This window comes from Quercus suber, unplaced genomic scaffold (assembly GCF_002906115.3).
Source record: "Quercus suber isolate HL8 unplaced genomic scaffold, Cork oak 2.0 scaffold_1051, whole genome shotgun sequence".
Classification (NCBI taxonomy): domain Eukaryota; kingdom Viridiplantae; phylum Streptophyta; class Magnoliopsida; order Fagales; family Fagaceae; genus Quercus; species Quercus suber.
This window is the reverse complement of record NW_027070461.1, coordinates 118,638-140,766: the sequence shown is the minus strand read 5'-3', so window position 1 is coordinate 140,766 and position 22,129 is coordinate 118,638. Positions and strand designations below refer to the sequence as shown.

General features: G+C 34.6%; 1 protein-coding gene across 6 annotated transcripts; it reads left to right on the top strand.

The window, feature by feature from the left end:
• The first annotated feature begins 1,610 nt into the window (after nt 1-1,610).
• LOC112002367 (putative disease resistance RPP13-like protein 1) lies at nt 1,611-11,181 on the top strand. Of its 6 annotated transcripts, none has more exons than XM_024034528.2 (8): nt 1,611-6,044; nt 6,336-6,915; nt 7,569-7,613; nt 7,753-7,984; nt 8,710-8,772; nt 9,019-9,109; nt 10,567-10,629; nt 10,729-11,181. In XM_024034528.2, the coding sequence occupies exon 1, from the start codon at nt 1,763-1,765 to the stop codon at nt 5,984-5,986; it is 4,224 nt and encodes a 1,407-aa protein (XP_023890296.2). In that variant the 5' UTR covers nt 1,611-1,762; the 3' UTR covers nt 5,987-6,044; nt 6,336-6,915; nt 7,569-7,613; nt 7,753-7,984; nt 8,710-8,772; nt 9,019-9,109; nt 10,567-10,629; nt 10,729-11,181. The 6 variants fall into 6 exon arrangements, with proteins under 6 accessions (XP_023890296.2, XP_065625168.1, XP_065625166.1 ...); XM_065769096.1 differs by having other exon boundaries at nt 10,698-11,181; XM_065769094.1 differs by lacking the exon at nt 9,019-9,109 and adding an exon at nt 7,311-7,400.
• Nucleotides 11,182-22,129: the final 10,948 nt, after the last annotated feature.

Genomic DNA, 22,129 nt, shown 5'->3' with positions numbered 1-22,129 from the left:
AAAAAAAAAAAAAAAAAAAAAAAAAAAAAAAAAAAAAAAAAAAAAAAAAAAAAAAAAAAAAAAACCAAAGCAGCTAACAATAGAGCCTTAAGTCCGAAGTGATAGCAAAGCCGCCCCTTAATGATTTTTTTTTTTTTTTTTGCTAACAATTTTGTAAGTTAACAATGTTTCCAAATTATTTAGGAAACTGACATCTCGAGTTTCTTAGACTTGAGTTTATCGTAGTAACTCGAGTCTTAGAAACTCGAGTTCCTTGTGTTGGCAGAGTTGATGTGGATTTTAAAATCCACGTAGAAATTGAGTTTGTAAGACTTAAGTTCCTACTCTGAAAAAGCCAAGAACAAAACCCACTCTCTACTTCCTTCTTCCTTCTTCTCCAACCCAAAAATCACAGTCTTAGAATCGACACCGGAGCGGCTCTTAGAATTAAAAATAAGTATAGATAGAATCAAAGAAAAAGAGAGAAAACAAAGATAGACCTGCATCAAGAAGAAAAACCACCTTCCCAATTGGGGGCAATTGGGAGAGTCACCGTCAATTTGCCACTGAGATGAGAACAAGTGGGGGGGTCTGGTTTTTGTAGGTGATTTCGCGGGGTGGGTTTGGTTTTGCCATGGGTATGGGCATCCTCTTCTTTTCCGTGGGTATGAATAGTGTTTGTTGGGTTTTGGTTTGCAATTTTGATCGAGATGAAGTGGTAGCACAATTGTTGGTTTTGGGATTGTGAGTTTCGATCTGTATGAGGTGGTGGCGTGTTTGTTGGGTTTGGGTTTGAGTTTGTAGGATTTCGATTGGCTTTGATTAGTATGAGGTGTTGGGTTTGGGTTTGTGAGGAAGGTTTTAATTGGAATGGATTGGACCTGGGTTTTGCTGAAGTTACTCAGATTGAATTGGAACTGTGAGGAAGGTTTTGTTGGAGTTGATTGGATCGGATTGGACTTATGAGGAGGAAGATTTTGCTAGAGTTGGTTGAAGGTAAAAACTAAAGTTAATGGGATGAAAGGAATTCTGTGAGGAACTTAAGTCTCATAAACTCAAGTTCCACGTGGGTTAAAATTCCACGTCAATGTGGCCAAATCATGGAACTTGAGTCTCTTATGCTCGAGTTGCTACAATAAAATTGAGTCTAAGAGACTCGAGATATTAGTTTCCTAAATAGTTTAGAAAATATTCTAACTAACAAAATTGTTTGAAAAATTGTTTTATTTTGCACAAAAAATAAAAATCCCCCCTAATTCCAAATCCTAACTCCATCCCTGAACAATATATCTAAAATAATAAAATGATATATATATATATATATATAAAGGATATTGATAGATGGAAAATATTTTTTTTGGGGAGAAAGAAATTATATATTATGAGTCTGTTTGGAATTCGTTTATTTTGCTGAAACTGAAAACTTTATATTAAAAATATTATAGATAACGGTAAAAATTAGTTAAAATATTATAATAAGACTCGTAAATAGTACCAAAAAGTAAAAATAAGCTGAATTTTTAATTTTGCCAAACACGCCCTATATATCTCAAAAAGTCCTATCAATCTTTTGGCTTAATCTAATACCTTGCACAGTGACAAATGAAGCGTCCAGTTCGGTTCAAAATTACCTTTCAAAAGTAAAAGTCCGTTCATTACTTCCCAGTTTCCACAGTTTGAGTCCTAAATAAACAAAGCAGTAGATATCTGACTTGAGTCTCTTTGATTACTTCTTCTCCCATATTTCTTTTGTTCTTAGTTCTTACAAAGAAAGAAATTAACCATGTCAGTTATTGGAGAGCTTGCTCTATCCGCTCTCTTTCAGGTGTTATTTAACAAGATAACCTCTCCAGACTTGTCGAAGATCTTTCACAAAGAGAAAGTTGATGCTGACATGAAGATGTGGAAGGGAACGTTGCAGAAAATCCATGCAGTTCTTGATGATGCAGAAGAGAGGCAGATGACTAGCAAGCTCGTGAAGGTGTGGTTGGATGAGCTCAGAGACTTGGCTTATGATGTGGAGGACATCTTGGACGAGTTTGCTACTGAAGCTTTGCGACGTAAGTTGAATGCAGAATCCAGCACAAGTAATAAGGTAAGGAAGCTCATCCCTGTTTGTTGTGTGAGTTTGAATCCAAGTTCAGTTATGTTTGATGCTAATATGCGGTCGAAGATCAAAGATATCAATACAAGGTTGCAAGAAATTGTGACTCAGAAAAATGATTTGCAATTGAGAGACTGGGTTGGGGGAAGGACTCCACCATCAAGACCAAAGCTGCCCACAACTTCTTTGGTGGAAGGCCTTGTTTATGGCAGGAAGGAAGATCAAAAGGCTATTGTGGACTTGTTGCTGAGCAGTGAGTTGCATAATGCTCAACTTTCTGTGATTCCCATAGTTGGTATGGGGGGCTTGGGTAAAACAACTCTTGCCCAACAAGTCTACAATGACGATGAGGTAATGGGTTATTTTGATTTGAAAGCATGGGTTTGTGTTTCTGAAGATTTTGACATTGTGAGGGTGACCAAAGTAATTTTACAGTCTGTAACTACTGAGACCTGTGATGTTAATGATTTGAATTTACTACAAATCAAATTGAAGGAGAAATTGAATGGCAAGAAGTTCTTGCTCATTTTGGATGATGTTTGGAATGATAACTATAATGATTGGACTAAACTACGTTGTCCTTTTGAATTTGGGGCTCCAGGAAGTAAGATTTTAATCACAACTCAGAACGATCGTGTATCATCAATTATGGGCACTACTCAAGCTTACAAGTTGAAGGAGTTGTCAAATGATGCTTGTTTGACTGTATTTACCCAAAATGCATTGGGGACAACCAGTTTTAGTGCACATCCAGAACTTGAAGAAATCGGTCGAAAAGTTTTAGAGAGGTGTAAAGGCTTACCTTTGGCAGCAAAAGCCCTTGGAGGCCTTTTACGCACTATACCTGATCGTAATGAATGGAAATATGTGCTAAATAGCAAGATATGGGATATGTCAGCAGAGAATAATGATGTTCTTCCAACTCTTAGATTGAGCTGTCTATATCTCCCTTCAAATTTAAAGAGGTGTTTTGCCTATTGTTCACTATTCCCAAAAGATTATGAATTCGAGGAGAAAGAACTAGTCTTGTTATGGATGGCTGAAGGTTTGCTTCAAGAAATAGGACAGAAGCCAATGGAAGATCTTGGTGCTGAGTATTTTCGTGATCTACATAGGAGATCATTTTTTCAACAATCAAGTCGAAATAAATCACTCTTTGTCATGCATGACCTCATCAATGATCTAGCACAATGGGCAGCAGGAGACTTGTGTTATAGGTTGGAGGACAAATTGGGTGGTGATAAGCAACTCAATATTTCTACAAAGGTACGTCATTTCTCCTACATTCGTTGTTATTATGATGGCATCACAAGATGTGAAGACTTCCCAAAAGATAAGCGTTTACGAACCTTCCTACCACTACCGATAGAGAGCTCAGGCTACTTAACAAATTTCGTTCCTAATTGTTTGTTGCCACAATTAAGATGCTTAAGGGTATTATCTTTATGTGGATATGAAATTATTGAGCTACCAAGTTCAATCGGTCATTTGAAACATCTAAGATATCTCAACATTTCATATACTTTGATAAGAAGTTTACCAGAATCAACAAGTTCTTTATACAATTTGCAAACATTGATGTTGAAAGGTTGTTCCCGTCTCATAAAGTTACCAGAGAAAATTGGGAATCTAGTAAATCTTAGACATCTTGATATTACAGAAACACATTCAATCAAAGAGATGCCGGTGGGAATAAAAGAATTAAAGAACCTACAAACACTATCTGATTTTGTTGTGGGGAAAGATACTGGATCCAAGATAGGAGACCTGATGAACTTGAAGTCTCTTCATGGAACTCTTCGCATATCACATTTGGAGAACATGCTTGATGCTGAGGATGCAAGAAAGGCCAATTTAAAAGGTAAGAAGAATTTAGATGCATTGGTGATGAAATGGGAGTTTGCACATGATGATTTACAGGAAGCAGAAATTGCAATAGATGTTCTTGATATGCTACAACCTTGGACAACGGTGAAAGAACTTTCAATTGATGGCTATGTTGGTGTGAAATTCCCAACTTGGTTTGGACATCCTTCATTTTCGAATATGGTGCTCTTAAGGATTGAGAACTGTAGAAAATGCACATCATTGCCAGAAATTGGACAATTACCATCTTTGAAAGACCTTGTCCTAATTGGAATGGCTGGGGTACAGAGTGTTGGTCCTGAGTTTTTTGGGGAAGGTTGCTCAAAACCTTTTCAATCCTTAGAGACACTTCATTTTGAGAATATGCAAGAATGGCACGAGTGGATTCCTTGCGGACTTGAGTATGAAGAATTCCCACACTTGCGTGAGCTTTTTATCTTTGAATGCCCCAAATTGCAAGGAAAATTGCCCCTTCATCTCCCATCATTAGAAAATTTATCAGTTTGTAAATGTGAGCAGTTGGTTATTTCAATTCCAAGCCTTCCAATGCTTCATGAATTAGAAATTGTGGGATGCAAAGAGGTGTTGAATGAAAGTATGGTTGAGTTATCCTCGCTACACTCAATTGTTTTTTCTATTCCAGATTTGAAAACCTTGGCAGAAGAGTTCATTCTGGGGTTAACAAAAATAAAAAATCTGACCATAAATGATTGTAAGGAGCTGACATCTCTATGTCCAGATACACTCATGTCCCTTGTAACACTAGATATCAGATTGTGCCCAAGTCTTAACAACATCAGCTTGACATCTACGCTAAGGACACTAAAAATTGATGGTTGTAGTGCTTTGAAATCCCTGCCGATGTCCAATTGTACGTGTTTGAAATATGCAACTATTCGGAAATGTAATTCTTTGACATTCATTTCAGGAGGCCAGTTACCTCCAGCTTTGAAAGGGTTATATATTTATAATTGTGAGAATTTGCAGTTTGTGGTAGATGAGGGAGAGGCTTCTTCACCTTCTGTATTGATGAATGGGGAGCATTTTAACTGCAACAATAATGATAATGCATCTCATCTTGAGCTTTTAGAGATAAGGGATTGCCCATCTCTAAAATGCTTATCATCAAAAGGCAACCTACCTACCATGCTTAAACACCTTGAGATTTGGCGATGCTTAGAGTTGACATCCTTATCATCAATAGACCAGTTACCTGCATCCCTTAAACACCTTTCTGTACGCTTTTGTCCAAAGTTGGAGTCAATAGTAGACAAGTTACAAAATAATGTGTCTCTTGAACAACTTAGATTAGTGTATTGTAAAAAGCTTAAATCCTTACCGGAGGGCCTACACAGACTCTGCCACCTCAATGAGATCAACATACGTGGGTGTTCAAGTCTTGTTTCCTTCCCGGATGGAGGGCTGCTCCCAACTAGTCTGAGAAAGGTTTTGATTGAAGACTGTGAGAAACTTGAGGTCTTGCCCAACTGCATGCACAAGCTCACCTCGCTTCAACAATTAAGCATATGGGAATGTCCAAGCATCATATCCTTTCCAGAAGAGGGTTACCCCACCAATTTAAGGGTTCTTTCTCTAACAGGGGTCAATATATGTAAACATGTATTTAAGTGGGGATTGCATAGACTCACGTCTCTTACAGATCTCTCCATTTATGGTGGATTTCCGGAGTTGCGGTCATTTCCTGCAGAGGATGAGGAAGGGAAGCTGATGATGACGTTGCCTACCTCTCTCACCACCCTAGAGATTGCAAAATTTTCAAATATAGGATTCCTATCCTCTAAGGGCTTTCAAAACCTCACTGCACTTGAAGAACTGTGGATATTCTATTGCCCTAAACTCGCCTCCCTCCCAGAGGGCCTGCCTCCCTCGCTTCTAAAACTTCGTATTTATGAGTGTCCTCTACTGAAACAACACTGCAAGAAAGGCAGAGGGCGAGAGTGGTTCAAGGTCGCCCACATCCCTCAAGTTGAGATTGATTGGAGGTCTGTCTATGAGGTGGAGGAGGAGCAGCAATAATTGTGTAAAACATAGAGGAAAAAGTACACAAGTGTACATATATACTCCTTCCAGTCAGGTACAACATTATTTGGTTTCACAATATTTAATTTTAAGAATTTATACAAAAATTATGCTTATTACATTGTTGATATCGAAAGCTGAATACAACAAAATCCTGTGTTTTAGAATGCAATAAATGATCTTGGCCATTTCATTAGAATGCATGAGCCCTTTAAATTGGATAAGATCTCACTGTCAGATCTGAATTTATTGAATTCATATTCCATTACTAATTAGCTCTCTATTTGGGTGGAGAGATGCTGTTTGGATGCTGATCTTTCTTATTCTGTTATTGTTGTTATTGCAGCCAGTCTTTGAGCTATTTAGAAATGCAGGAATATTGCCATGCTTGAAGGGATGGCTGTCAATGCCTCTTAAGTTCTTAACTACTGCAAGCATGGTTACAATCTGTCTAGAAATAATGGCTGGGAATCATTTTCTAAAAGGAGCTGTAAACCTCTTGTTTGCAAATGGACATGATTTGTTGATTATTGAGAGTGGAAAGTGCTGATCTTAGTAGAAGTTAATATCAAAAGAAAGACTTGCTTGTGAGGTGCAAGCTTTGTATGCCAAGATTGAATGGGAAAATTGCAGTAGGATGTTATCTCAAAAGAAATCCAAGTACTTTCTCAGACAATTCGTGAAGGCTTATTCTAGCATGTACTTATGAAAGGTGTGGTGGCTGCATTTGTACTTACCAGTAGCTCCAAGGTTTGCATTCTTTGTTGTGGAAGGCAAACACCAAGCTGGGAGATACAAGCTGTTATGGGAAACATTTCCGTGCTGCGTTCATGATTTTCTAAGCTCTGGTTTCATCAAGTCCTAGACAAATTCTTACTAATGCTTCTCAGCTTGCCAATTCGGCGGCATCGTCTTTTATTCATATGGTAGGTGTTTAGTTTGTTTTTTTTTTTTTTTTTTTTTTTTTGGCTTTGTATATATAAAAAAGCCCTATCAAGACTACCAGTTTACTAAAAATAGTCAGGGATGTGGTTGATTTGCAACCAGGTTGTCCAATTCGTTGAAATTTGTTCTTTGAAACATTAGTTTCAGATTTTCAGTCATCAATTAATCTTGGCTTTAAGAATCATTTGTATAGAAGTATGCATTGTGCTTGAAATCATAGCTTTAAAATTATATAATAGGTATTAATTAAAAAAAAAAAAAAAAGGATACCGTCATCATTTTTTTTTTCTTTCAATATTTTTCATGACATTGAAAGCACAGAAATTTTAACCTTCAATTTGTATTTTATATCATTCAAGTTTATTTCAAATTTCAGCTGCTTTATGATTGACCATTGGATGTGAAGTGAGCTAATTACCCATAATTACATTGATTTATTTGATCCTTCCTGATATTCCCACATCAGGTAAATTCAAATAATTAAAAAATTTGTCATGGTTTCTTATCATTTTAACTATGAAGATCAACTGCAATACACTGATTGAATTATACTCTTTGGGATAAAGGGTTTAATTTGATTGTGAGTGTGTGTGTGTTTTTTTCACTCTATATGAAAGCTCATATCCATTTTCAGGGATTTCACAATGGTCCTATGAAAGAAGATCCAAAAGGAAAGGAGGTTGGTTTTGTACCATAATTCATAAATGTTCTTCTCTGTTTGCACATGCCCTGTATATAAAGCAATTTCCTGTTCATGTTATTTACTAGTATCATGTTATTTATATTTATAATCATTTTTTACTTGATGAATATTTTAGGCATAGATCAAAGATCCTACTATACCATCTAAGCCTTCAATTTCAACTTATTTACGGATTCGTGCCGACTCGGTTTCCATTCGTGCCAATTCCTGCCAAACCGGGCTGATTTGGCTAGGATCAGCTCATATCAGCCGAATCAGATCGTATCAGCCGACGGTCGAAAACTGACCGAAATGGCCGAAATTGGCCTTGAATCATGGCGGAACAGCCGAAATCGGCTTTGAATGAGGTCCAAACATCCTAAATCTATCCTTCCTCAATTTTATTTTGAATATTTGTTGCTTTTTTTGTATTCTCTTTTTTGTTTTGTGTTTCTTGCCTTCTTCTTTCTTTGTTTTGTGAACCAAGGACATATAATGTGTTTTTTAAGAATATTTTAATAGTAAAAATATATATAGAAAATATAAATAAAAATATTTTTAATAATTTTTTAATCACCGCACCCGCACCCAACTTTTTTAAAAATTGCTAAATCCCTGCACCTGCACCTGCACTCGAATCCAGAAACGTACCCATGCTTCATCCCTTTATTGCAGTTATTGAATGAAATGAACCAGACTATTAGTAAGGATACATTCTTCAACACAAGGTATAATATCGAAAAAAAAAAAAAAAAAAAAAAACACACACACACACACACACTCAAGAACTGAATTTATATCTTGCCAAGTATGCTGAATTTTCCAGAACATACACCAATCAGGATAGATACAAGTTTTAGATAGATGTGGGAAATTTCAGCATCATTATACTACCTGTTCGATCTAGATTTAAGTTAATTTTAATAAGGCAAGATGATTAACCTGACTGTGTTTCAACTGAAACAACATTCTGTACTAGTATATGATTTTTAGAAGTTTCATTGCTGATGTTAGATCTGGAAGAATGCTTAAGGCATATTTTATTTGCTGACTGTTTTTTTTTTTTTTCACTGTCCATTTATGGTCTGCTCAGCATTGTGGCATAATCCCCAGGGAACTTAAAGACCAAGCAAAGCAGGCACTCCAGTCTAAGAGGGTAAACAACTAATTGACTATTTATATTTGATCTTCTATATAATAAGGTCATTGTCCATTTCTTTGATCTGTTTCATCTTTCAAAACATCAGCAAGATAGAGATAATTACTACAAATTAGTGATGTGTATATTCTTTTTTTTTTCGAAGTTTTATCTTTTTAGTTTTGTGTATGCTATAGTATCTTCATTTCCATAAAAACACCAAGAATCATAGTTGTCATTGAAATTTTCATTTTAAACTTTCAGGCAAGATTTCCATTGGTTATTCAAACTAAAGGAAGCTAACCACTTATTATAGATGTTTTGAACCATTGAGAACACCTCATTTGCAATTCTGGTAATTACAAATAAGCTTCTTGTCTTTAATTCATGTTAAGTATACATATACCAATGCTCGTCTTCTTCTGTTGGTTCCTTTCTGGTCTTGGTTCCTTTCTTGTCTTTATTTGTTTGCTTCACTACTTTCAGAACCTCACTCTATTAGAAATCCAGAAATCTCTCATTTCTTATTTCCTTAGCTCACATCTTTTTTATAGGAGGGGATGACTCCCTCAGTTCTTATTCTTGTACTTGATACTTTAACTTTCCAATGCTGAAAAGTGGTGCCCCATCACTTCTTCATCTATGACATATTGTAGAAGGAATGGATTGCATGATTTTACAAAAGAAAGATAGAAGGGTAGAAGAACAAGTCTCTGCTTCTATCTTTTATTCTTATATATTTTAAGGATAATTTGTTTCGAATTCCCAAAATATCAATTTTCAGAATTTTAAAGGATTTCATTCTTCCTTACTATTGTGTCAGCATGGCACAAAACGTAAAAATCAATTTCAACAACATTGAGGCAAATGCTGCAATGACTACTCAATGCCATGTACAGGACTCATTTTCATATGAACTATTCATCTACTCTAAAGTTTATGATTAGATGTTATGGAGAATAATTATCTATGTTTAGTTAATAGTTAGCAAACTATAAACTAGTAGTTTGCAGAACTAAATTTCATATGACCAAATCACTTTTCTATATTTGTTCAACTCATGGGAAAAATAATGCTGTTGAAGTTCGTAGTTCCAAGGTTTGTCATTGCTATTTAATTCACTGCCATCAATTTGTAGGTTTTAAGTATCCCTTCTGAATTATAAACTTCAAGCTATTTGTTTATAATAAATCTAAAACAAGTTAATTACCTGTCATTGCAAATTACAGAACTTTTGAGGAGGTGTTCAAAGCTGAAACTCTCTTTTTGTATTTGTTTAGATTTTGTTTAAATTAAATTTGAAGGTTACAATAAAAGAGGGAGAGGCATTTGAATTTTTGCTTGGGTCATTGGGATCTGCCAGACACATTATTGAATACCATATTTTGATGAGAGATATGTACAAGAGGCTTTTTGTGAGCTGGTTCAGGCCCTTTAACTATGTAAAAAGAGCCATTACCAAGGCCCAACCTTGACAGGCTATTAGTCACTATACCTAGAAAATGGTCACGGTTAGGTTGAAACAAATGCCAGCATAGTTACCATTAGTTACAATTCTTGTGTTGCATTAAGTAGATTTAATGTTATGTTTTGACCAATCTTATGTCAGCTGAACTTGGATTTGTAAAATTTACTATTTGGGGGTACACAACACACTGATAATAATAGACATTTTTGGAAGTTGGTTATATATTCTTTGACTAAGTCTGAAATTGATGTGTTTCTTCTCTATTGGACCTTTTGTATTGGCATTACTTCTTCAAACGCCCTTTGAAAGTTGTGGTTGTGTTAATAATTTGATATGCAATGCAGTTTAATGGATTAGCTTGGCTCTTTTTGAGTGTTCCAAAAGGTGGCTCATTGCTGTACAAGGAGGTGAATATCCTTTGGAATGTCATTTAAATTTTTGGCATACTTTCACATGCTAGACTATAATGGAATAGACTTTCTTTATGTGATTGTGGTTGAAAACAGGAGTTTGAGAAGATGAACAAGAAACACCAAATAACTTCCGAGGTGATTATGCTGTGAGCAGTTAACCAAAAAAATGACAATGGTGAGAAGATGTATATCCAAATCCGAATGGCACAATATGCAGGGGAGCTATGGGAGATACTAAAAAAGATAACACCATTGTCTATATGTGCGTGCTCAATCAAATGGAAAAAGAATTGATGACAAAATGGTGTCTTTGTCTGCTAAAGATGGTAATCTGAGCAAAAAATTTAATATGATGCAAATGCCTGAAGTACATATACAATACAACATAAATAGCTAATCTCTCTCTCTCTCTCTCTGAGGCATTGACTAGCTTGAAATGTTGGGGTTTATTCCCTAAAATCTAATTTATTGGCATGTCATAAATAATTAAATTGTTCAATTATATAAGACTATCTATAAATGAATTAATGAGACATTATCATAGTCCATGAGATGCATTGAATGTGATTTATATGATTTAGTCACAGAAGATATAAATTACAAGTTTTTCGTAAACTCAAAATGTTGTTCGTAGTCGGTGATGAAATTGGGTGTTTCATCTGCAAAGACTATAACATATTAACTAAGATGATTTGTCTTGATCATGGAAGTGGAGACTTCTAGTTAGTATGTTGATATGTTTTAAGAGTTAATACATATTGAACTGGACCACTGTGAAATTTATTATTCTTCTAACGACTGTCAAATGAATAATAAATCTCACGACTTCTATTTACATGAACTCTTAATCTTGAGAGAATAGCGTACTTAATCATGAGGTGTAGGTTGTTTTGATATATCAGGAGTGAGATTTAAAGTCACGATCAAAATCTCAGTATATTAGGCAGCTGCATTTAGTGTTAATGGAACATTTATTTTTAAGATAGAATTCATAGTCTCTTAACAGAGATACAAAATATTCTCTTGATATAAGTTTAATGGGTTTGGTTATTCAGAGAGTTGGACCCAACCACTTTAGTAAAGAGTTACTAAAGTATATATTTATGGAATTGAATTTTATAAATATATGATAAATAACTTAAAGGATTAAATCAGGTACTCAAGGATTAAAATGTAGTAATATTCAAAATGACAATCTACATTCATGACTTTGTATTACTACGAATATTTTATGAAGGGGTTACATGTACAATAAAGTCTTGTGATATAATTTATAGATAAGGTCTAGAGTGCAACTATATTTATATAGTGATATTAAATATAGTTAATGGTAACTTTGGACTTGTTAAGAGTTGACAGAAAAGCCTAAAGCCCATTAGAGCTAGTGTCTTATTGGTCCATTTTGGTTCCACTCCAAGCCACACACTAAAACCCAATTGGAAAGGCCCAATAGGCCAGCCCAATTAGATAATCAGTCAAATATAAAAGGAAACACATACATAATTTTTTAAATAAGATTAAAAAAAAAAAAAAACATCATTATGAAATGGTGTGTATGTGTGAGTGAAGTCACTCGATTATTCTCCCTTGAAAACTAATTGAGAGACCACATATCTTTGGTGTAAAGTGAAATTGAAGTGAAGATTAAAAGTATTCTCAAGTACTTATAATATATATATATTTTTTTTGAATTTAACCACACCAAAGTATGCTATCTTGTTCTTAAATTCTGAAATTTACATAGTGTATGTTATTAATCATGAATGAAATAGATCCATGTTTGTTGCTTCTGCTGTGTGTTTTGTATGAAATACAAAACCAGTTTTTTCCAACATGAAGAAGGCAGAGCATTGGAATGTTGAAGTCTATTAATTCTACTGGTGTTGCACATATACACTAAGAATCTGAAACTGTACCTGTTTGTATTTTGAAATTAAAATGACCTCTTATATATAGAAGAAAACATGGTTTGTATCTACTTGCATATATTTATTTTAATTTTTTGATGTGTTTGATTTTAACATTTGTCTTTCTATCTTCCTATATTGAACAACATTGGTGCAATGAGAGTTAAACATGTGTACATTGAGTTCATAAATTGTTGTAAGGCTTAGAACATTGAAGGAGGACTTTATCTTCATTCTCATGAAGTTCTTTTTTCTCCCCCATTTGATGTTATAGTTTCTAAATCAATCCAATTTATATTTGATGATTTGTTATACAAACTCGATAGATTATTATGTACATTATTACAAATCTCAGCTCAATTATGTTCAAAATCCTAAAATCCTTGATGAGTGGCTCTAGCAATTTTTAATTTTAAATTAAGTAAAATTGTAAAATTTAAATTAGGGACATAAATCATGTAGCCCAAACAAGATTTTTTTTTTTTTTTCCTCATTCTGATTCTGTTGGTTCTTAAAATTAGGTGTAAGATTTTGATTATTTTGTTGCTTAGTTGACTACGTTTCTTTAATTCTTTCACTTTAGATTATTTACAATTTAGACTAATTTAATAAAGAGTAATATATTACATAATCATATTTTTATTTATTATAGGAACAATCATATTATAAATATAAATTTTGTCGTACCAAAATGAAAACAATATAATTTTTTTTAGAAAATCAGAAGGCAAGTTAACGAAAATATTCATTTTTTAATAAAAATTATTTATAACATTTTGTGAACCATTAAAAAGAAGATAAAATTTGGAAATTATTCTTTTAGTTTTAAACAAACTTTCTCAAACCTTACTTTTTCTGCCTACAATCCAAAACACCGAAAAATGTAACTAAAAAAATTTAATAAAACTTAACAATGATTAATTGAACCAATTAGGAAAACTATTTGTTGTTGATAATCTATTAAGGATATTTTATTTGCAAAAATTGTAACTTTGTCCACCCAAAACATATTATCAAGTAAACAATTATTAGCAAAATCTAAGAATTAAATTTCTATATATGCATTGTTATAAAATAATAATAATAATTAAAATAAAATTACAAAAGCTAAAATTTGTCACCCATCTAATTATTTTTGTTTGGCTAACCTTTGCTTTTCTCTAAATAGATGGCATTATAGAGTATTTATAATACAACTATTAAGAGTAATTTGTTCACCACAAAGGATTAAAAAATAAACTAAAATTAGTAAAGTCTCATAGTTTAACACCTAAATTGACCACTATAAAAAAAATTATGCTATGTAATAAAATAAATACCAAATTACAATAAATACAAAATTATCCAAATCATGCTATGTAAATAGAATAATATTATATTTTTATATACTACATTTAATTTTTTAAAACGCAATAGGATAACATTTAACAATCAAAGAGAATAAAAAAAAATTAAAAACAAAACTAAATTGCATTAACCCAAAGTTGAGTTTTAAAGAATATAAAAAATTATCAACCTAAAGTAGAGATGCAAGAAAAATGTAAAATTCACCAAAAAATTGAGAGAGAGAGAGAGAGCTTTTTATGTGATGGAAAACTATGCATAGAATGGAAGAGATAGTAACAAATTTATAGTAAAAGAGTGTTAATAAGAAAAGACATAAATAAAAGAAGATGAAGAGAAAGACGAAAAATGATATTAATGTAGAGGGTAGTGGAGAGATGAAAAGGAAAGAGGGGGAGAAAGGTTGGAGAAATGTAAATATTAAAAAAATAAATAAATGTTAAAAACAATTATAGGAAATTGGAAAGAAAAAATATAATGACTTGAACGCTGATGTGGTTCAACTGGAGCGTAGTAACAATAAATATATATAGATTATTATTATTATTATTATTATTATTATTTTAGTGCAAAAAGCTTCTAAAGTTAGGTTGTGGCAAAGGTATGTGTGATTTTTATTTTATTTTATTGAGAAAATGGTATGTGTGAGTTTGAGTCATATTTTTGGCTAAAATATGGCCAGCTTGATTACACTTTTATTTGTTGGAAATTAAAATTTTCCATCATAAACTATTATACAAATTATACTTAACCTCTAAAATTATCGAATTACACAATTGACCTCCCTAAAGTCATAACTTTGTTTCAAATTTTCAGCGTCCCCTTACAGTCCATTTTGGTCTTAGGTCTTTCCTAAGCATACAACTAACTTGAACTAAGGGATAAATTAGTTTTTACTTTTTAATACTAAATTTTGTTAGAGTTAATCGTAAAATAGACAACAAGGGGTATAAGTACAATATATTTTGGGCAAAAGTAAAATAGGTGTTGTTTTTTAAGTTTTTCCTATTAAGATTCTGCCATGTGACTTTTTTTCTCATAGATGGAAGTGTATTTTTTTAGTTAAATGACTATATGGTAGAATCTTAAGAGGAAAATTTAAAAAACAACACTTAAGGTATTATATAAGTTTTGTCCATATATTTTTTTAAGATTAATCAAGGCGATAGCTTATGTAGGAAAAATGTAATCAAGGTGATAAGTGTAATTAAGGGGTCTATTGTGAGTTTTAATAGTTTAAGAAGATAAGTGTAATCAAGGTGATTGGTGCAAAACTGCAAGTGCACAGTATCGTAGTTTTATAGTAAAGTGATAAGAAGAGTATCGTCCTTGGGGATTAGTAACTTACTTTTGACAAATACCAAAATTATGCTAATCTCGATTTTATCTAGAGAAGTCACTAAGGTTTTTGTAATTGGAATTTAAAATAAAATCAATTTAAAGAAAATATGCAGAGGAAAAGAACGATAATGCTCGAAAATCAAATTAAATGGAAGAAAACTTCTAGGAAATCGATTTCACCTAATTCCCTCATTATGCTTTACTCATCTAGCTAATTGAATTTAATTCTCTCTGTTTGTTAGCAATCTCCAAAAAACATCCAAAAGCCTCTGTCGACAGTTAATTGGAAACATTCTTGTTCATCAATTTACACAAGAGTATGCAATTTAATAAAGCAAGAAAGCATTAAAACCAATGATTTTAATACTACACAGGTTCATACAAGTCTTTCGATCTCTATATTTACCTATGCTGAAATATTCAAGATCTATCCTATAATTCCCTTTTTCGACAGCAAATCACAAGATCAAAATCATCTAATTAATGACCGGTTAATTAGAAGCAATAAGCTCAGAATAAATCAGATAAACATAAAGAGAATTAATTCAAATTAACATGGAAAAGCAAGCATAGTTCGGAATTAGATTACATCGTTTCCCTAGAATAAAGAAAATTTAGTTTATGCTAAAAATTAAACTCAACAGAAACGAATTCACCATAATTTTTCTGAGAAAATTATAAGGAAAAATGGACGCTCAAAGAAAATATCTTGTCTCCATCTCTGCTGCTTTCTCCTTTTCTGTTCAGCGTCGTCCCCTCAGTTCAGCCTCTCTTTTTCAGTTTCGGCCTTTCTGTCCACCCAAGAACGTATTCTCCTCTGCTCAGTTGTAGCACCTCTTTTCTTTTCTTTTTTTCAGTTCTGTTTCAGCGCCTCCTTTCAGTTCAGCCTCTCCTTTTTAGTTTCAGCCTCTCTGTCTAGCCAAGAGCGTATTCTCCTCTGCTTAGTTTCAGCGCCTCTTTTTTTTTCTTTTTTTTCTTTTTTTTTTTAGTTCTGTTTCAGCGCCTCCTTTCTTTTCTTTTAGCACCTCTCTTTCTCTAAACGTGTTGCCCCTTTTTATCCCAAAAACGTTCCTTTTTTTAGCCTAAAACGTTGCTCTATTTCAGCCCAAAACGTTGCTCTGTTTCAGCGTTTTTCTTGCTTCAGCCTTTTCTCTTTTATTTGAATAAATCTTTATTTTCTTCAAATCTGCAATAAAATTTAAATAACAATAATGAAGTCTAAAATCAACAAAAATAAATAAAATTAGACTAAAGTTTAAAGTTGAGAAGTGATAAATTATGCCAAATTATGCAAGTCATCGCAAGGTGATAACCTGTGAAAGAAAAATGTAATAAATGACAAATTGCAAATTGCACATGCTAATACCCAGTACAACTTATTTCATAACTTTTTGATGTGATAACTTATAATTAGTAAAAAACAAAAGTAATATAAATTTTAGTTCTACTCGCATACATCTGTTGATGCCCATTTTTGCAAATCTGTATCTAAAGGCTTATGAGGAAGAAAGCCCAATGAAGAGCAAAGCCCAAAGGCCCACCAAGAAGACCAAAGAACAAGAAGGGTCCAAGGAAAGAAGTGCAAGTGAAAGTAATCTACGGCAAAACGCAAGTCTGCCGCAAAATACAAGTCTGCCGCAGAGTACAAGTCTGTCGCAGAATACAACTTTGCCGCAAAATACAGTTCTCTGGTAGGATGGCTTTGGCAGATGAAAATAAATTGGGCCCAAGAACCTTTTGATCCAGTCAACATTATTTGGCCCACAAAAGCCCAAATCCTTTTGTATAAAAAAGATAGGTATGAAAACTGATATGAAGAAGAACGATGAAAAGAATCAAGGAATGGCAGGAAGTGTTAGCAGCAGGAATTGCGTGAAGGAAGAGTCAAACTAAAGGAAACGACAAATGCAGCAGGAAAAGCGTGAAGAAATAAGATAAAAACACACAGCAGACGAAACAAAAATAATCTGCTATGACAGGAATGGTATGGGAGACAAAAACAAAAGACAATGGAGCAAGTACAAAAAGGTCGAGGCACCACCAACCTGTATCCAACCAATACAAAGGAGGTGGACCCACGGTCAAGGGGATTCAAAGGGCGTGGTTTGGTGGTGGGGGGAAAAGGGGGTCTATATTTGGTTTCTTGCCATGACTTCTTTTGGGAGCATATCCTACTGGGATGATATCTTACCCAAAAGAAGTAATAAAAGGTTGGGACCACTGATGCATGCTATAGAGTTAGGTAGTAAGGTAGAGGTATACGGCAGGAACAAACAAAAGAGAATTTTATGGTGCAACAAACATGTTCTGAGCAGATGGCAGTGGTCAGGGCAACTAATAGGTGAGTGAGTACTCTTGAAAGAATGCCCACAACAAACCAAAAACAGTTGGTGAAGCCCTAGGAGTAAAAGGGAGAAATCTGAATTAGCTCACTATAAAAGGGAGGTAACCATGGCAGAAATGAGGGGGACCAAGGTAGAGGAAAAAACAAAGGAAAGAAGGAAAAACGGGAAGAAGAAAACACCTAGAGGGGAGAGAAAGAAAGAAAGAAAAAGAAGAGAGAAAACGCGGCAGGAATAGGGGCATGCATCAATAGACCATCTTTTCCCTCCCTCTTAGTAAACCCACTCTTTGAAATCTTCAAAAGTAATAGCTAGTAGCCATTTAGGCCTATTGTCCAAAATAAACAACTTTTATGGCAGGAGCCCATGATAAGGTTGTTGAAGTTAGAGTTTGGGTTCCTTCTTGGTTTACTTATTCTATGAGCAGATTTAATACTTAATTTTGATTGCAAATATATTGGATTTCTCTCATTATAACTTATATCTGCCGTATTTAGTCATCCTGCCGTAGCACGTTTTTATCACGTTTGCCACATCAGTTGTCCTGTTGTGGTGTCTTTACTTGCTGTACTTGTTATTCTGCTGTAGCACATTTTCATTATGTTTACCGTGTTAACTATTTTACCAGCTAAACCTTTCCTGCCAAAGCTTTCTCCTTTATTTGTTATTACGTATTTTACCTTTTGACATAAACTAATCATTATCCTGCCATAAGTATATATATATATACATATACGTTGTTTCTCATGTTCTGGAAAAATACATTTATAGATATATATGTGAATGCGTATAAGCATATATACTTATATATGTATGTATATATTTGAGAATATGCTAACCCATTTAAACTAACATTTGTTTGATGGGTATTTTCTTTGGGTTTTAGATTTGTTTATGCGTAGGAAGTAGAAGAGTGTTTCTGCAGTAAAAACGAAGAGTGGTCATTCACATTGTAGAAAGCTTTAAAGCACGGCAGGAAGTTTTAAAACACGGCAGACAGTTTTAATGCACAGCAGACAGCTCTATTGCACAAGGTTTTACGGCAGGAAGCTTTAAAGCATGGCAAGAAGCTTTAAAGCACGACAGACAGCTTTAATGCACAGTAGACAGCTCTATTGCACAAGGCTTTACAGCAGGAAGCTTTAAAGCACGGTAGGAAGCTTTACTACACAGCAGAAAGCTTCATTGCACAGCAGACAGACTTGCTGCATAGCAGAAAAGTCAGACCTGTGGCAGAAACCGGAGAAAAGTTCCTCCTGCTGTAGAAACTAGTAGCGACAGAAATAGAAAAGTCAATCCTGTGGCAAAAACTGGAGAAAAGTCTTCTGCGGCAGAAACAAAGGATAAACCCACTTTGTTGTGTCTTCCCTTGGACTTGGACTTAACGTTTGCGCACAAGCCGGACTAAATTAAGTTGCAGTTGGACTAGTCTCAACTCCCTTACTCAGAACACTTGGGCCTACTACCGCACAAAAGGCAGCCCAGCCCAATGCACACAGCAAAAAAGGCCCCCACAACATCAAATATTGATTAGTTTTTTATCCTAAAATAGACACTCACAGGAGTAAAACAAGGTGAGTATGTACCAAAGTTTTTTGGCAAGTGAAAGAAAAAAAAAACATTACCACAATTCACCATTTCAATTTTTTGGAGAAAAAAAAAGCTCCCTTCTAGACCAATCATTAATCAAGCAACGGTATTAAGATTTGATTTGAGAGAAAAAGGAGAGCAAACTGGTCATTGCAGTGTCCACATAGGGAGACATTATTGGGACCTCCTGGAGGACCACTGATGTGGTCCTCCCACGTCCCATCACCCAATAAGATAATGCCACTTGGCCATTTTAAAAAATCAGCTCCACATCATCACTTCCTATTACCTTAACTATTGTTAGCAAAACCAAACTAAAGTTAAAACTTAGCTCCACTTATCCACAGCCGGAAACCCATAATCAATTAGCCAAAATCAAATCGTGTGAACCCAACATCTAAGATCTCCTCTAATTTCTTTGTCAGGTCTTTTCTTTCTGAAATATTTTCTCTTCATGGGAATCTTTTCTTCATAATTTTTTTTTTTTTTTTACTGCTAGTAACTCTAATTTTTGTTCTAAGATCTCTATTCGTTCCTCTAGTTGCTTTTTCAAATCTATGATCATATCTAGTGTAGCGTATAGAGACATTATTCTTGTTCTTTAATTTCTATTGGCGAGAATCTGTCTTGTAGTTTGTAATCTTGGGTTCTTCCTTCATACTTTTGTTGTTTAACTAGGAAATCTATCAATCCTTGAAGGTTTTCTATAATCTTAGATCTGTTAACTATAGCTGTCTTAAAGATCTTAAGACTTAATTCTAAAGCATGTGAATCTGAGTTATCTCTTCTTTTATTATATCTTCTATTGTTTCCAGTTTTATCTATATAGTTTAGGGCTATCTGATGTTTCTTTTATCTTGTTAACTACCTCTTTAAGGCTGTGTTTGTTTTGGTGGTAAATGATTTCCTGAAATCATTTACCACCTGACCCCACTGTTTGGAAGACAAGGAAAATAAAATTTTCCGGAAAATATGCTTCTGTTGACCAAAATTTACTCCTTTGACCCGGAAATGGTTTGAAGTGAAAATTTTCACTTCAAACCATTTCCGGGTCACGCACAAAAGAGAGAGAGCCAGAGAAAAAGAAAGAAGAGACCATGACCATCCGAGGAAGAAGAGACCAGAGCTCCATGTCGAGAAAGAAGAGACCACGCCGAGAAATCCAGAGCTCACCTTACCGAGAAACTTCGTTCCAGCACTCAACGGTGCGTCCGATCCACATCCAGACCGAGAAACCCAGAGCTCACCGTGCCTCCGATCCACATCCCGATCTGATCGCCACGCAAAGAGAAAGCCCAGATCGCCACGAACCCATCGTCGATCGCCACCCCAGTTGATCGTCGATTGTCGATCGCCGGTGCGACTCGCGAACCCATGACTCAAAAACCTAGAACCCATGACTCGCGAACCCACGACTCGTCGATCACCAGTGCGACTCGCGAACCCAGAACCCACGATCTGACCGGATTTGATTTTTTTTTTCTTTGGTTTTGTTTCTGTTTTGATCGCCGGAGTTTGCTGTGATTTTGAAATTTTTTGTAATAAATTTTGATCGTCGGAGTTTGCTGTGTGTGGGGGCCTTTTTTGTGTGTGTTGGGCTAGGATGCCTTCCGCGGTAGTAGGCCCGAGTGTTCTGAGTAAAGGAGTTGAGACCGGTCCAACTGGAACTCAACTTGGGCCGGCTTGTGTGCAAATGTTGAGTCCAAGTCCAAGGGAAGATGCTGCAAAGTGGGCATATCCCCTGTTTCTGCCGCAGGAACTTTTCTCCAGTTTCTGCCGCAGGATTGACTTTTTTGCTGCAGAATGAACTATTCTTCGGTTTCTGCCAAGGTCTAACTTTTTTGCTGTGCACCAAAACTTTCTACTGTGTAGTAAAACCATCTGCCGTGCAATAAAAGTTTCTGCTATGCAGTGAAGCTGCCTGCTGTGTGATAAAGCTTTCTACCATGTAGTAAAGCTTCCTGCCGTGCTTTAAAGCTTTCTGTCGTGCTTTAAAGCTTCCTGCCGTAAAGCCTTGTGCAATAGAGCTGTTTGTTGTGCATTAAAGCTGTCTGCTGTGCTTTAAAGCGGTCTGCCGTGCTTTAAAGCCTTTTACAACATGAATGACCACTTTTCGTTTTTACTGAAGAAACACTTTTTTTACTTCTTGCGCATAAACAAATCTAAAACCCAAAGAAAATACCCATCAAACAAATATTAGTTTAAATGGGTTAGCATATTCTCAAATATATACATACATATATGAGTATATATACTCATATGTATTCACATATACATATATAAAATATATTTTTCCAGAACATGAGAAACAATGTATATGTATATATATACTTATGGCAGGATAATGATTAGCTTGTGTCAACAGTAAAATACGTAACAACAAATAAAGACGAAAGTTTCGGCAGGAAATGGTTTAGCTTGTATAATAATTAACACGGTAAATATAATAAAAATGTACTACAGCAGAATAAATAATACAGCAAGTAAAGACACCACAGCAGGACAACTGATGCGGTAGACGTGATAAAAACGTGCTACAGCAGGATGACTAAATACGGCAGATATAAGTTATAATGAGAGAAATTAAATATATTTGCAATCAAAATTAAGTAATAAATCTGTAAAAGTAATAGCTAGTAGCCATTTAGGCCTATTCTCCAAAATGAACAACTTTTATGGCAGGAGCCCATGATAAGGTTGTTGAAGTTGGAGTTTGGGTTCCTTCTTGGTTTACTTATTCTATGGACAGATTTATTACTTAATTTTGATTGCAAATATATTTAATTTCTCTCATTATAACTTATATCTGCCGTATTTAGTCATCCTGCTGTAGCACGTTTTTATCACGTCTACCGCATCAGTTGTCCTGCTGTGGTGTCTTTACTTGCTGTATTATTTATTCTGCTGTAGTACATTTTTATTATATTTACCGTGTTAATTATTATACAAGCTAAACCATTTCCTGCCGAA